Source organism: Bactrocera tryoni, chromosome 4, assembly GCF_016617805.1.
Source record: "Bactrocera tryoni isolate S06 chromosome 4, CSIRO_BtryS06_freeze2, whole genome shotgun sequence".
In the NCBI taxonomy this organism is placed as follows: Eukaryota; Metazoa; Arthropoda; class Insecta; order Diptera; family Tephritidae; genus Bactrocera; species Bactrocera tryoni.
The window spans coordinates 61608871-61623663 of NC_052502.1; the positions used below are offsets into that span (position 1 = coordinate 61608871).

General features: G+C 34.9%; 1 protein-coding gene across 1 annotated transcript in view; it reads right to left on the reverse strand.

The window, feature by feature from the left end:
* The window catches only part of LOC120776183 (nuclear cap-binding protein subunit 1), a 33927-nt gene that overhangs the window by 5300 nt on the left and 13834 nt on the right, over positions 1 to 14793 (reverse strand). The window contains exons 4-6 of the mRNA XM_040106801.1: positions 4311 to 4558; positions 2483 to 2726; positions 2216 to 2340 (exon numbers count right to left, since the gene is read on the reverse strand). Coding sequence (XP_039962735.1) covers positions 2216 to 2340; positions 2483 to 2726; positions 4311 to 4558 — 617 coding nt within the window. The remainder of the gene's footprint in view (positions 1 to 2215; positions 2341 to 2482; positions 2727 to 4310; positions 4559 to 14793) is intronic.

Genomic DNA, 14793 nt, shown 5'->3' on the forward strand with positions numbered 1-14793 from the left:
TATGTACATGTGCGTTCGATCTGTAGGAAATCGTTTCGCCATACGCGACATACAAATCCATTTGCGTTCGTTCTTCACACAGTGAATATGTTACTTAAAGTCTTTAAGTTCTCTGGTGTAGCAAGGTAGTCTGCTAAAATTTCACGCGAGTCAAACGAAGCGTTAACTTAAGCCAAACGCAGGCACGATGTGAATAATTAAGTGAGTGTGCACTCGTAAGTAATCTAGTACATACTTACATATACGCACACATGTATGTATGAATATACACATAGATGGTTTCATTGTAAATATATATATGTAAATATATACGTACATATGTACATATATATATAGAGTGTGCGGAAAAACTAAAGCACGGAATCTACCTCGTCGGTATTTAAATGAATAAAATCTAAAGTAGGCATTTTTATTTTATTCTTATTGTTAGTGGTTTTGTTGAACCAGAATTTTGGAATTTTTCATATATGAATTTTTATCTTTTTTAATAAGTTAATTAGTTTAATTTTTACTATTTTAAAAATAATGAATGTCCTAATAATACCAAAAAAAATAAAAACAAGAAAAAACGTTAACTTCGGCTGCACCCAAGCTAATATACCCTTCACAGGTGCACTTCTTTTAGTAACTATGTGTTCAGTTTGTATGGAAGCTATATGCTGTAATAATCCGATCTGAACAATTTTTTCGGAGATTACTTTGTTGCCTTAGAAAATAATCTATACCAAATTTGGTGAAGATACATTGTCAAATGTGAAAGTTTTCCATACAAGAATTCCGATCGTTCAGTTTATATGGCAGCTATATGTTATAAGGGTCCGATATCGGCCGTTCCGACAAATGAGCAGCTTCTTGAAGAGAAAATGACGTTTGCAAAATTTCAAAAGGATATCTTAAAAACTGAGGGACTAGTTCGTATATATACAGACGGACGGACGGACAGACATGGTTAAATCGGCTCAGCTCAACATACTCGTACTGATCATTTATATATATACTTTATAGGGTCTCCGACGCTTCTTTCTGGGTGTTACAAACATCGTGACAAACTTAATATACCCTGTTCAGGGTATAATAAATAATGTTTACATTATGATTATTCATTTAAATACCGACAAGGTAGATTCCGTGCTTTAGTTTTGTGGCACACTGTGTATAGTGGTGGCGGAGCAGCCAAACCGGCGTCAAATACAATGCTTATATAGCGGAGTTATATAATTCAAAAACTAGTGAGTTGCCATGCCACGGCACAATGGTTTTGCATATTTAATTACGATTTTTGTGTTATTAATTAAAACGAAAATGAAAATGAAGACTTCGCTAAATTAGGTCATTTTAATTTTTATAAATGTAAACAGAAATCGCAATGCGTTGATTTCTTGGCAATGAAAAGTGAAAATGCAAATAAATTTATTTGGAAGTTGAATAGTATGTAGGAGTATGATTGTTTTCGAGATTACGAAAATGACTCTTACTAAACGGAGCCTACAAAAAACTGTTCTCGAACTCAAAGAATATTAGACGACCCTCAATCAAATTGCATTGCATGTGGTCTAATTGTACTTACCTCGACAGTAAAGACAGAAAAAGAAAACATGGAGGTAATAAATAAGCCTGGTTTACCTAAGCCTGAATAAACATATTTATGTATCCCGAGGAAAACACATATATCTTGATACAGGTCTAATATGGAACTCTCATTCAAATAAAACTTGTTATAAAGTAATTTGTGGGTTACATCTCTGTCATAGACTATTCATTAAGACATGGAAAGTTTAAAACAAATTGATGATTATAGTGAATTGCTGCTCATTCTATTCATTTCACCAAAAGCCGTATAGAAACCATCATATAACGCCTGTCTAATCTCTAACGAAGCACCAAATTCATGCTCAAAGGATATTAAAAAAAGTATATAATCTTATATCACTCAAGTTTTTTTTTTACAAAAATTTAGGAATCTGTCGGTCATAACCTCTCTTACTGTGTATTATAATAGTTTTCGAGATATTTGCATCTAAAGTCCAAAAATTCGCTAATGAAAGTATGTCATTTTTCAACTATATATAATTAAACTTGGAGATTAGATTAAGAAATAAAATAAAAATTTCTTAAATCTTTGTAGAGCATGCTGACCTTGTAACCGTTTTAATTGGTAAGGATTTTGGAGTTTTCATTACAATTTTGAAATATTTAATCTATTTATTTAGCTCACCTCTTCAGTTGGTTTATCAACGTGATTGATGGGTTTTTTGCGCTTTGGCGTTGCTTCGTCCTCTGATTCGCTAGACGATGAATCCACTTTGGCTAACTTCTCCTTAGCATCCGTTAATTCACTGCCTGCAGTAAAAATATGTATTCATAATGGGTTGTCAAAAAAGTCTTGCGGTATTTTTATTGAATTTTTTTTTGTTGAAATTGAAATGAATTTTTGATTTTTAATTTAAGCAAATTGTATCTAAGATGTTATGCCGAAACTTACTCAATTTTATGACATGTTTGTTCATTTTCTTTATGGTCAAATGGAGTATCTCCCATAAATACATCTTGGTAAACTCGCCGGTCATCTCTTTGGAGAATATCCATGTAGCAACAGCTGAGCAATCAACAATTTGCAATTTCAACAATTTATCGATTATTACTACCATCATTTGTTGGTGATTCTGCCATAACTCATAAACATTGTGAAGTATACAAATTTGCGCCTCCTCGGATTCTGCGAGTGCCTAAGAAAACATGTTTCTTTAAGTATTTTTTGTACATTGAAAACTTTTTATTTTATCTTATTTGAAAATATACATATAAAGTTAATTTGCTATCAATTAGTGCAACAAATCTAATCCGTACTCATTTAGGCTTTGAATTTGGTTGCATTTCTCAAAATTACTTTGGGGAATGTTTTACGACCTTAAATAAACAAGAGTAATATTTTATTCGGTGAAATATACCTTTCGTCTCTGAATTCATTAAGTAAACAAGAAACCCAAACTTTCTAAAATCATGCGAAAAAAACAAAACATGTAAGAAAATGCTAAGGACAGATTATTATGAGGAAAATATTATATCTGAATTTTAATAATATATTTCACAGATTGGTTGATATTTTTGGCCATTTGCACTGCCATTCACATATTCGGCATCTCGGGATTTGAAAATTTATGGATGACCATTTATGTAAAAATTTTACCAATATAACAATGTCGAAATAACTTTTCGTACGTAATTTGACGGAAATTGGCCAAGTAGTTCTTGAGATATTATATTTCATCTAAAAGCACATTTTTTTGTAAAGCACATAATTTTCTAAATGTGTAGAACAGAAAGAGAAATATCTCTTATTGGGCCTAATATTTCAGTCCAATTTAATATTTAGTAAAATAATAACAAGCATTGCTGCGATTATTGTCTCTCTCATAAAGGGCATCTCATTTCTATTACCATACAGCAATATTTGAAAAACATAGTTTCACAGAGTGAGTATATCTTTAATTCTGACCCAATTCGAATTTTTTGAATTTCTTAAAATTTTCTAAAAAGCCTATGATGAACTGCTCAAAACACTCAAAGATAGCAAACAGAGAAATTGCGAATTGAAGACAACAATAATTTATTCGATTTGAATAGAATTGTACGACTATTCTTAAGAAACCAACATAATCTAAAGCACATCTTGGTAGAGTCCTCACTAAATATATTAAAACGAAAAGGGTTCATAACATTTTCTAATAGTATACATATAAATACTGAATAACTAGAATATTTACTAATGGATTGATTTGGTTAGCTGTGTTTAGAGAATAATTATTACAACTAAATGATAATTCATTTAATTCATAATATTTTTTAGATTAGAATTAGATTTTGAGACTTGACTACATCTCACTTCCTTTGATGGGGATATATGAAACTCCAGGTATTTGTCACGAATGTTCGGACCATTGATCAACTCGAGGTAAACACTCGTTGCAAAATCATCGGTAATCCTGACAGTGGAAAACGCATAAATGAGAATATTTCGCTATGGGAAGTAAAAGGGGTCACTTGATTGATGTTGTGGTAAAAAATAGTTTAAACAAACTGCAAAACTCCCAATTAAATACAAAATTATATCAAATTAATAGTCGTTTTTTTTTTTATTTTAAAGCAATATTAATGTAAACAACGTCAAATATGGCCTTCCCTGTAACTCGTATAGATATGTATGTTTTTAATCAAAATTAAAAGCTAGTGATAAAATTTTACCCTTTAATTAACTTCTTTTTTTCAAATGAGCAAGTTCAGGTCGCTCTACCATTTGTATAATGACTCACCTTAAACACCAAATGAAATTTCGATATTGCAGCAAAACTGTGCGAAAATGATTTGGCACCTAAATTCAGTAGCGTCTGCACAAACACGTCGATTTTAAGTGGATTGAATGATGTTTCTGACATTTCCTGATCGGCATTTTCACCGGAATTCGGCAACTCCTTCAGAATATTGATTACCTCCTCGGGTGTGCATTTCTGTCGGATTGCCACCACTAACTGATGTGCCACTTGAGTGCCGGCCAACGAAGCTGAAAAAAGTAATAAACAAATATGTAAAACAACAATTTTTATAACTGTCCTCATTTGAAGGTGCTATGTTAGTTTCAAAATCCATCGTCATTTAAAACGAGGAAATGAAAAATAAGTGATATAAAAGGGAAAGCAGCAGAAGGTGTACACACTTTCGCCTTTAATAGATTACTTGTACAATAATTTTTTGTCATTTATAGGGGACAATGCACCGGAATGCAAGACAGCAATGTAGTCAGCAATCTTGTTGTTTTTTCCATTTTCCATATTACGTATTACCGCATTTTTAGGTATTTTAAGGTGTTTTAACTATGAATTCGTGCCAACAAGTGCCGTTAGTCATGGCTGCCGCAGCTACTAAACGGCAACGCTTTTGCCTAACTTTTTTAGTACTACGTACAGTTGTCCACAAAATAATAGGAGTGCCAATATGAAAAATGCCTCATGGAATATGCCATTGATATGGGTATATCAACAGTATAATGACCGTAAACATACTAGCAAGTGCGCAAAATAATGATTTATGGCCAACGAGGTTGAAGTTATGCGGTGACCTGCGCAGTCTTCTGACCTCATTCCCTTAAAAAACCTGTGTACAGATATCAAAAAGAAAGTCGCTGAAGAGAAACCAACCTATTCGAGATATTTATGGCCAGTAGTGAAAGAGGCTTGGAAAGGAATACCAATAAAACGTTGCCAGGATCTCATAGACTCCATGTCTCGGAGATGTGATGCTGTGTTAAAAAATCGAGGTTATTGAACGAAATATTAACTATTTTAATATTCTGTGAAACTTTGGAAGCATTATAATTTAAAATAAAAGAACGGTCTGGTATTATATAAAATACTCCTATTTTTTGTGGAACTAGTTTTTTAGTTTATTATATGTATATATATAAACTGCGATATAAATTTTTTTTAAATTTAATTGAAATATATGAAATATCGAAATATTAGTAGATATTTAGCAAATTACATAGTGCCAAAAATTTTGAAAAAAAAAACAAATTTTTTGTTAATGAAAATTAACAATTCGTTTTTCTCATGTGCTCACTCCTATTTTTTTGTAGACAACTGTATATACATATGTGCGCCGCAATTGAACACAACTGTGATCGGCTGCCTGGAACAATTTCTTTTTCTTTGTTTTTTATTTTATACTTGTTGTTGTTGTGCTTACTCAGCGCCCTGTATTTTACGCAATAATGCGTTAAATAGCTACAATACGAACAACAACAACGACAATAAAAAGCAACATAAGTTACAAGGAAAAAATAAATATTTTATTAGCAGGCTTTTCAGTTAATCAGTAGATTAATAACCCTATTACGGGTTTCAACTCAACTAAATTTAACTAAGTTAAATCAATTCAACTTCAAATCAATCTTTTCAAAATCTTTCAACTTCAAATCAATCTTTTCAAAATCTTTTTTGGTATTACGTATTAGTATTATTTTTTAGTCGAAGTTTCATTTGTGTTGCCAATCTAGAAAGTGAAGATTTCACAGAAAAACAACTGAACTTTTCAACTGAAAATTTTTAAACAGCACATACGAAAAGCCATGGAGATCACTCAAATAGTGGAACTTCCTAACACCAAGTAAGCCAATGTTTTATTAACAATTAAATGGTTTTTAAGTAATGTTCGTAGTTTTGAGTAAATAATAATACTTTGTTTTACTAAATGAGATGAAATAATATTGCCACAAACTCTGTCTTTCTTTGTTGACGGATTTATCAAAAATCCGGTTATATAATTTTGGATTTTCAAGTACATTCTTTGATAGTCTAGTCAACCGCACTGTCACAAAGATAAACGTACTGTAATACCACAAAAACGTTGAAGTTTGATAACACTTTAAGCGAAATTTTTTTTTTGTCGGATTGGGTTGATACTAATTTTAAAAATCTTAACCGTAATCCGGGCTTTAAACGTTTAAAAGCAATTGCTACAGCATGAAGCCATTGCAATTAATTTTATTTGATTGATACGTTTTATATTTCGGGATTTGGCAACTCTAGTGTTGCAACTTGACAACTCACAACTTTATCGAAAAGTTTGACATTTTAGATATTATACGTACTCAGAAACGTTTTGACATATGTACGAGCGCTATTTGTGTTGTTTACAGCTATGTACTTAAAATATTCATATCGCCCAAAAAATTTAATTCGCGAACATTTTAGCGCGATTATTTTTTACAACTTTCGACGCGAATTAACTCAGAAATATCGCATTGCTGAATTTAATTAAATTTTTGGCGCCGAAACTCCATCAAAAACGAGTGTATATTGGTAGTATGGTGAATTCAATCGTCGTCGTAGATCACTCCAAGACGAATTTCGTCCAGGTCGTCCAAAATTAGTTGTTCTTCCAGAAACTATTGAAGCTGTGCGCAAACTGATATTCCATGATCGTCATGTGACCTATCGTGTTATTGATAAAACTGCAGGCAATAGTGGCACCAGCACGCATTTAATATTGCACTATAAAATCCCACAACCAGTTTGGCCATAGCTCAAAAAGGCTCATGTGCTTAAAACACCACTATGACATCGTAGCGGGTGATGAATCGTGGATATACGCATATGAGCCCGGAAGTGAACCGCAGTCGACTGTATAGATGCTTCCAGATAAACCGAATCCAACAAAAGTTGCTCACATGAAACAGTTCCAAGCAAATGGTTCCCTGCTTTTGGAAAAAATTGACATGCCGCACCCATTTCACTGGAACAACGCAGAATAGCAAATTCTGAGTGGTAGAGAATCATTTGTTTGTCAGCTGTCTTTCTTTAGGACCTCGGAGCGTATGCACGTCTAAAACACTGCAGATGTGTCGTTCGTCTATCACAACATGATCGATCAGGCAGCTTGTTGATTTTATTCTATGCTGGAATCTGTACTACAGATAACCATATTTCGGGCCCCAGCGAAATCGATCAGACGCAACCCATTTGGGGATGTTTCCTCATGGAGAACCGTTGCGCCAAAGATGCTTTTCTTTGCCCTCCATGACGTTAAAGTCGCAAGCACGATTTTGACATCGTGGCAGCTCTCATAGGTGCGCTCCAAGCACTCATAGAAGCATCCTTCGTCACATCGTCCTTCTCTTCCATCGGGGCGTTAGCACAAATCAGCGTTATGTTGAAAAACTTCGCTTTTATGCGGATTGAGGCTAGACGTTCATCCAACGGGGTGAATTTGCATTCCTTTTTATGCCACTGTAGTAAATACCACAATGACCTACTCCCATCAGTCCCTGTCCTGCCCATGGACGTCGGTGATGTCAGCCTTTACTCTAACGAGAACATCAACCAGCAGAGACCGGGCATTTCAGGTGCACGCCTTTAAATCGTTATCCTTAATGCGTTTGCCATGGTCGTCGTCATCAAAAGGGGGTTTCTCTTCCGAGGCTGTTGTTTTGTTTTCATTGGGGGCGTTTCTCTAACTAACTGGTTAAAGTATAGAAGATATATCAGATAGATGAAAGTATAAGAGAATTTAATGATGTAATAACTAATGCAGCTGTATTGGCAACACCAAAAAGAAACAATAAACCAGTTGGTTTTAGAAAGATTACTAATAATGACATAGAAAAACTTGCAAATAAAAAAAAGGCGAGCTTGACGTGAATGGCAGTTAAGCTCCCCTTCAACACTGCATCAACTGAAAAAGCGCTTAAACGCGAGGAAGAACACAACACTGAAAATTATATAAAGAAACTGTCCAAATTCTAGCAAGCAAAACTCCCTTTGGAAAGCCCAAAAGTCTTTTAAGCCACCAGTAGACTCCTACATGCCTCTAAGACATTTGAATGGTAACTGAGCACGTAGTGATGTGGCAAAGACAAATTGCTTCGCAACTTACCTAGAAAAGGTATTTCAACCTAATTGCCCAAAGAACAACTTTAAGTGTAGAATCATAAAAGAGCTAAATACGAAAAAGGCATCAGGACATGATAATATTACTCCAAAAATGATAATTAAGTTACCAAATATTGCTATAACAGTGCGCTTCTTGCTCTTTAATGCAATTCTTGGTTTCGGATACTATACAATTTCGTGGAAAAAGTCGCAGAACATCATGATAGATAAACCTGGGAAAGACCTAACACAGCCGTCTTCTATTCCTCCTGTCCTGTATTTCTAAAATATTTGAAAAAGTGTTACCGTTAAAGATGACTTCTTTCCTCCACGAAAATAATATAAAACCAATGCACCAATTCGGTTTTCGTGCTAAGCATGGCACTGTATAGCACGTAAATACAATGTGCGTTCCAAAGTAAACAGGACTTTTTGAATCTAGCGCCCCCTGGTAGCGCCATCTATATGTCGACTGGTGCGTTAGAATCTGCTATCTTTATCGATTCTCCAGTGAGAGTTTCGTGACATTTCATCGGTTGGAAGTGAAGTTATTGCGTTTTAAGTGTCAGTATGTTTGTGTTATCGGGGCGGTAATGAGCTTCGAACCGAAAGAGCCAATATTAAATTTTGTTTTAAAATTGGTAAAACTTTTACCGTTTCAATTGATGAAACAAGTTTATGGTGATGATTGTCTATCCCGTAGCAGAGTGCACGAGTGGTTCCAACGTTTTCAAAGTTGTCGTGAGGACTTAAATGACGATAAACATGTGGGCCAATCAAAATTCGTGATCACCGGAAATTCAGCCGAAATCATAATTGAAATTCATGGAAATGGAAGTGAACATCACCAAAACATCGATTTATCGCATTTTAACCGAATATTTGGGCTTACGAAAGGTGTGTGCACTGTTTGTTCCGCACAAATTAACTTACGACCAAAAATTGCTCTCAACGATCGACGCTTGTGACCGATTATTTGACCACATTTTAACCATTAACCACTCCCCGTATTCACCTTATATGGCACCGTACGACTTCTTCCTTTTCGGAAAAATGCATTTGCCCATGAAGGGAAAGCGTTATGCAGACGTAGAGGTCATTCAAAAGGCTTGCACCGGCATACTGGCGGCCATACCGGCCAACGAGCTAAAACACTCGTTCGACATGCTTTTGGACCGTGCAAAAAGCTGTATTGAAGCAGAAGAAGACTATTTTGAATAAAATAAATTGATTTTGCCGAAAAAAACATTTATTCTGTTTTTTTTTAAGTCATGATTACTTTGGAAAACACCTTGTAGAATTATCAAAGAAATCAGGAAAACATTGGAGCACAGAGAGTACTGTTCAGCTATTTTAGATGGAGCTCAGGCGTTCGATAAGGTCTGGCATGAAAGCATTTTATGGAAAATCGAAAACGTTTTACCTTATGAAATGCATAAAAATTTTGAGTCAAGAAACAGGAAATTTACAGTTAAAATAGCAGGCTTCATATCAGAAGAACAAGCAATAAGGGCTGGTGTACATCATGTAGCGTGCTAGGCCCAACTCTGAACATAATATATACAGACATTCCATTAGCTATTAACGTACTGATATCCACTTTCGCGGATGACACAGCTCTAGTAAGCCGTAACAAATGCCCCATCAGAGCTTCAAGAGTATTAGAGCAGCACTTACCTTTTGCCGAAGAATGGTTAGCCAACTGGCATATAAATATTAATGAGCAAAAATGCAAGCATGTTACATTCTCACTAAGACCAGAAACGTGTCGGACAGTTAAAATAAACAATGTCCTAGTACCTCAAGCGAATGAAGTAACTTATCTTGGGATTGAGCTGGTTCGTAGGCTCACGTGGCGAGAAAATAACTTGCATGAAGTTAAGAGCAACAAATTTAAATTGGCTTTCAAACAAAAATTCTAAACTTAGCCCAGACAACAAAGTCCTGTTATACAATGCAATCATGAAACCGATTTGGATGTATGGCATTCAACTGTGGGTTACGACCTGTGCAACCAACATTGATTTAATACAAAGGTTCCAATCTAAAACGCTTAGAACAATCGCGAGTTCACCATGGTACGTGCGTAATGAAAACATTAATAAAAATCTTTATATTCCTATGGTAAAGAAGGAGATAGAGGACAGCAGAATGAGATATATTTCTAAACTTCGCGAACATCCAAACCCATTAGCTAATGCATTGGCAAATTCCTGCAATCAAACGCGTTTAAAAAGAAGTTATTTACCAGCCTACTACAGAGCAACGTTCTACCAAAAAAGCTCAACCACTTTCGTGAGGTTCTTTAGCTTTAAATAGATTTAAGTTTTGAATACTTATTGTAATGCTTTACCAAGCAGATCCAATAAATAATGAAATATTGAAAAAAAATTCTTGTTAACAAAGGCTGATGTCTTGACCATTTTACCCGAGTTTATTGAAAAGCATTTTTCCGGTAAGCTTCAGACCGAGACAGATTGTGAGAATAACTCACTCACTTGCCAAAGAACTGAGTATAGAGACGATTTCAGATAAATTCTACGAAAAACACAACAAGAACTAGACCTAGAACTCCAAATTTTTCTTTTTTGTTTTATTAAAATTTGTTGTTTAAGAGCATTAAATTTGAATAAAATAACGTGGCTAAATACAAGACACGCAAATTGTTTAATTGTACATACGTTTTTTTTCTATATTGCAAAGTGTGGGAACTAAGATCTGTAATGTACGAAATTTAAATAAATTACCAAAAAGAACATAATTGTATACAACGGTTTGTTTACGAACGTACAGATTTGTCTGTAAATATCTGCATGTATCTTGAAAAAGGGAGTTTAATGAAATTTACATACTTTTAAAGCATAAATATAAATACAAGGTCAGCGCCATGCCACCCACCGTCATTTTGGGAATGGTAATATCACACTTAAACAAATGGGCAATAACATTACAAAAGTACTTACAAGCAAATTAACATAAATAAATAATAAAAAGCCGAAAGTAAAGGACTCATTAACTTAAATAGCGCCACCGTGTCTTTTAATTTTAAAGAAGAGTTATGGCTAACAATTCGGAGAAAAATTATATGAAAATGAAAAAAAGAAATAGAAAAAATCAATTTGCCTCCTTAATAACAAGGCACATTTGTGCCATATGAATTTGTAGGCATATTAGTTTGATCATCGAAGAAGTGGAGTGAACAGATGAAGAATGATTGTTAAATTCGGCAAACATTGGTTTTTGTGAAAATTTCACAGGCTCTGCGAATCACTAATATTAAGGGGGTATTCTACTCTAGAATTTTGAAAAATTCGATTCGACATATATTTAAAGTTTAGACCCTTAAGAACATATCCTCCAAAGGATTTTTAAAAATTAAAATTATTTTAAGAGCTACAGTTACTTTAGTGACGTAGTACCTAGCCCGGTTCGGCCGTATCGAATTTTTTAAACGCGTTTTTCTCGAAACTACTTTTTTCCACACGGTACCGGCATTATCTCAAGTTCTATACAACCGATTTACTTGAAATTTTGTGTGAAGCTTCTTTATATAATCCTTTATCGTTCCTACCAGCATCGTGTAAAAATTTTTGTTTTTAATATTTTAAAAAAATTCAGGAATTTCAAAAAAAAGCGTAAAAATTATTTTTATTTTCAGGCAGTCGCCATTTTTCAAAAAAAAATTTTCGTGTTCCCTGAAATAGGGACTATAACAGCATCCTTGCTGATTAAGAATTTCTTTTGATTTTTTTTTCAGACCACCAGGAGAGTCAGGATCAATGTCACCAGGAAGCGCCATTTTTTTTTACACCTGTCTCTCCCCCCTCTAATTATTTTAATTTTTAATATTTTTTGTGAATTTTTTTTCTGTATTCTTAAGATATCAATAAAAACACCATAAAAAATGGATGGTAAAAATATTAATTGCCTTTTTTTACGACACTTTAAAAATTACCTGAAATTCATGCTTCTAGAGTAGAATACCCCCTTAAATGGAGAGAAAAATGAAACGAGTAACAAAGCACCTCCACGCATCATGCAATGACAATTAGAGTTTCAACCAAGCCAATTATGATTACAACTTTTCGGCAATAGAATAAATAGCTAAACTGTCTCTAAGATTGGAATGCTAACAGTACCTATGAATATGTGTTGGCACTGTAGTCAGAAAACAATCATTTTATTGAACAGTAAAGCGGTGTAGTTATTAAGTAAAGTAAGTAAAACCAAATTTAGTGTGCGGAAGCGTTTCGAATGTTGCAAAAGTCTTACGGTGATTCAGTTTTATCAAAAACACAAGCCTGCAAGTGGTACAAAACCTTCAAAAACGGTCGAGAGGTCGTTGAAGACATGTCTTGTTCTGGACGATCTTTGACCTCTTCAACTGATGAAAATATTAAAAAAGTACAGGATATAGTGCTTGAAAATGGTCAGTAAGTATCAGGGAGATGGCAAGAGATTTCGATATCTCTCGCGATTCCGTTCGAATTATTTTAGTGGTGTACCATACCATCTCGTTGTTCCAATAATGCAATGAATATCATCGATCGTATTCAGCAAAGTTGGCTCCGTGTGATTTTTGCTTGTTCTAAAATTGCCGCTCCGTGGAACCAGTTTTCAGTCGATGGAAGAGATTAAGCAAAACTCGCTGAAGGGACTGAAGGCCATCTGAAAAGGTGCTTATGAAAAGTGTTTCGCGAAATGAAAAATCGTTGGCATAAGTGCATTACATCTGGTGATAATTACTTTGAATGTAACAAAATAAATATTGATGAATAATTAACTATTTTGCGTTTTATTTACAGTTTAAGGCACTGCTGAATTTGCATGAAATCAAGAAAAGTAATTTTTCCGATGAAACAAATGTGTATACATTTTTTTGATTCAAAAGAGTGCATGGTTGCATCAAAAAGACAACGCTCTTCATATCGCAAGGGTCGTATAACGTTAGATTAACTACCAAAATATGGAGCTAATATGTGTGCGTGATACAACGTAAAGTTTGCAAGAGCTGGTCCACCAAATTTATTAGAGGCCTAGCAGATTATTTTAAAGTCTAAAAAATATCAAAATTTATCTTAACTAATACACGTAGGCTTATTTGCCTTAAAAGTATATTTTTAGTTTAAATATTTATTATTTCATTTTATTATTTTTTTGTTGGTCTTTAAATAAAACGATCAATTGACTTTATGTTTTAAAACGAGATTCTATTTGTTAAAACACTCTCATACAAATTACTTGAGGTATCTTGGCCAACGTTTGGTTGTTTGAAAAGAGAGGTCGCAAGATCGCAAACGACTTAAGTCGACTAAGCATCATATACCAATCATAATTTCCTTTAATTGGAACATTGACTGCACTTTTCCAAAGATTATGTTCTAGCGCATGCTCTGCATTCCAAGGTTCTGAACGAGAGCTGCGATAGTTTCGTACCTTCTTACAGGGTTTGTCCGCAAAGTAATAAGACTGAGTCGATTTAAAAAAATCTATTGAACCAATCGTTACAATTCTTTAAATACTTTTAAAATAGGCTCCTTCTGCGTGAATGTAGCGCTGCCAGCGCGATTTCGAAGCATTGAAGGCGGCACGGAAGGCATTTTCCGCAATAGCCTTAAGAGCCGAAGTGCGTGCTGCTTGGATCCCCTCTGTCGTCTCAAAATCCTTGTCTTTCAGTGGCTTTTTCAGGCAAGGAAACAAAAAAGTCCGGGGTCCCACATCTGGGCTGTAGGGCGGCTGCGGCCTTGGTTACGTAGCTGTTCACAAGAAAGACGGTGTGAGCCGTCGTGCAATGCGATGTCTTGTCGGACCCGATTTACCCTTCGTTTGAGTCTCTTGAGCACTTCCACGAAAACTTGGCAAAAAAGACAATGAGCATCGTTTTCACTTTGGATTTGATCATTCTTCCCTGTTTTGGGCGAGGAGATGCCGAGTGTGCCACTCGGAAGATTGCCCCTTTGTCTCGGGATCATACATAAAGATGTGATTACGTTATTCAAAAATTGAGGATCACTTTTATACATGTTAAAATTTTTTCACACAGAATTTAATCGCGTATCTCTGCTTTATCGAACGCTGCATTTTCGGCTGGCACCACTCACAGAAACACGGCCCGTGAAAACGTTTGTCCTGGCTCGGAGGCAAATGGCCGTTCGCTCGTTCGTTAGCTAGGAATGCCCTCTACCGAATCCAGTCGGTGCGTGCACGCTCCGAACTACTGTCGAGGCGGAAGAAAATCAATCCTTTTACTTTCCGGACAAACCCTGTACACATCGGAACTTAATTCTCTCTTTTCTAAAATAGAAGGCTTTGTCTTCCTACAGTAATTTTTGGTAGTACCCTGTGTTTCCTCTAAGCTTTAAGCAAGCCT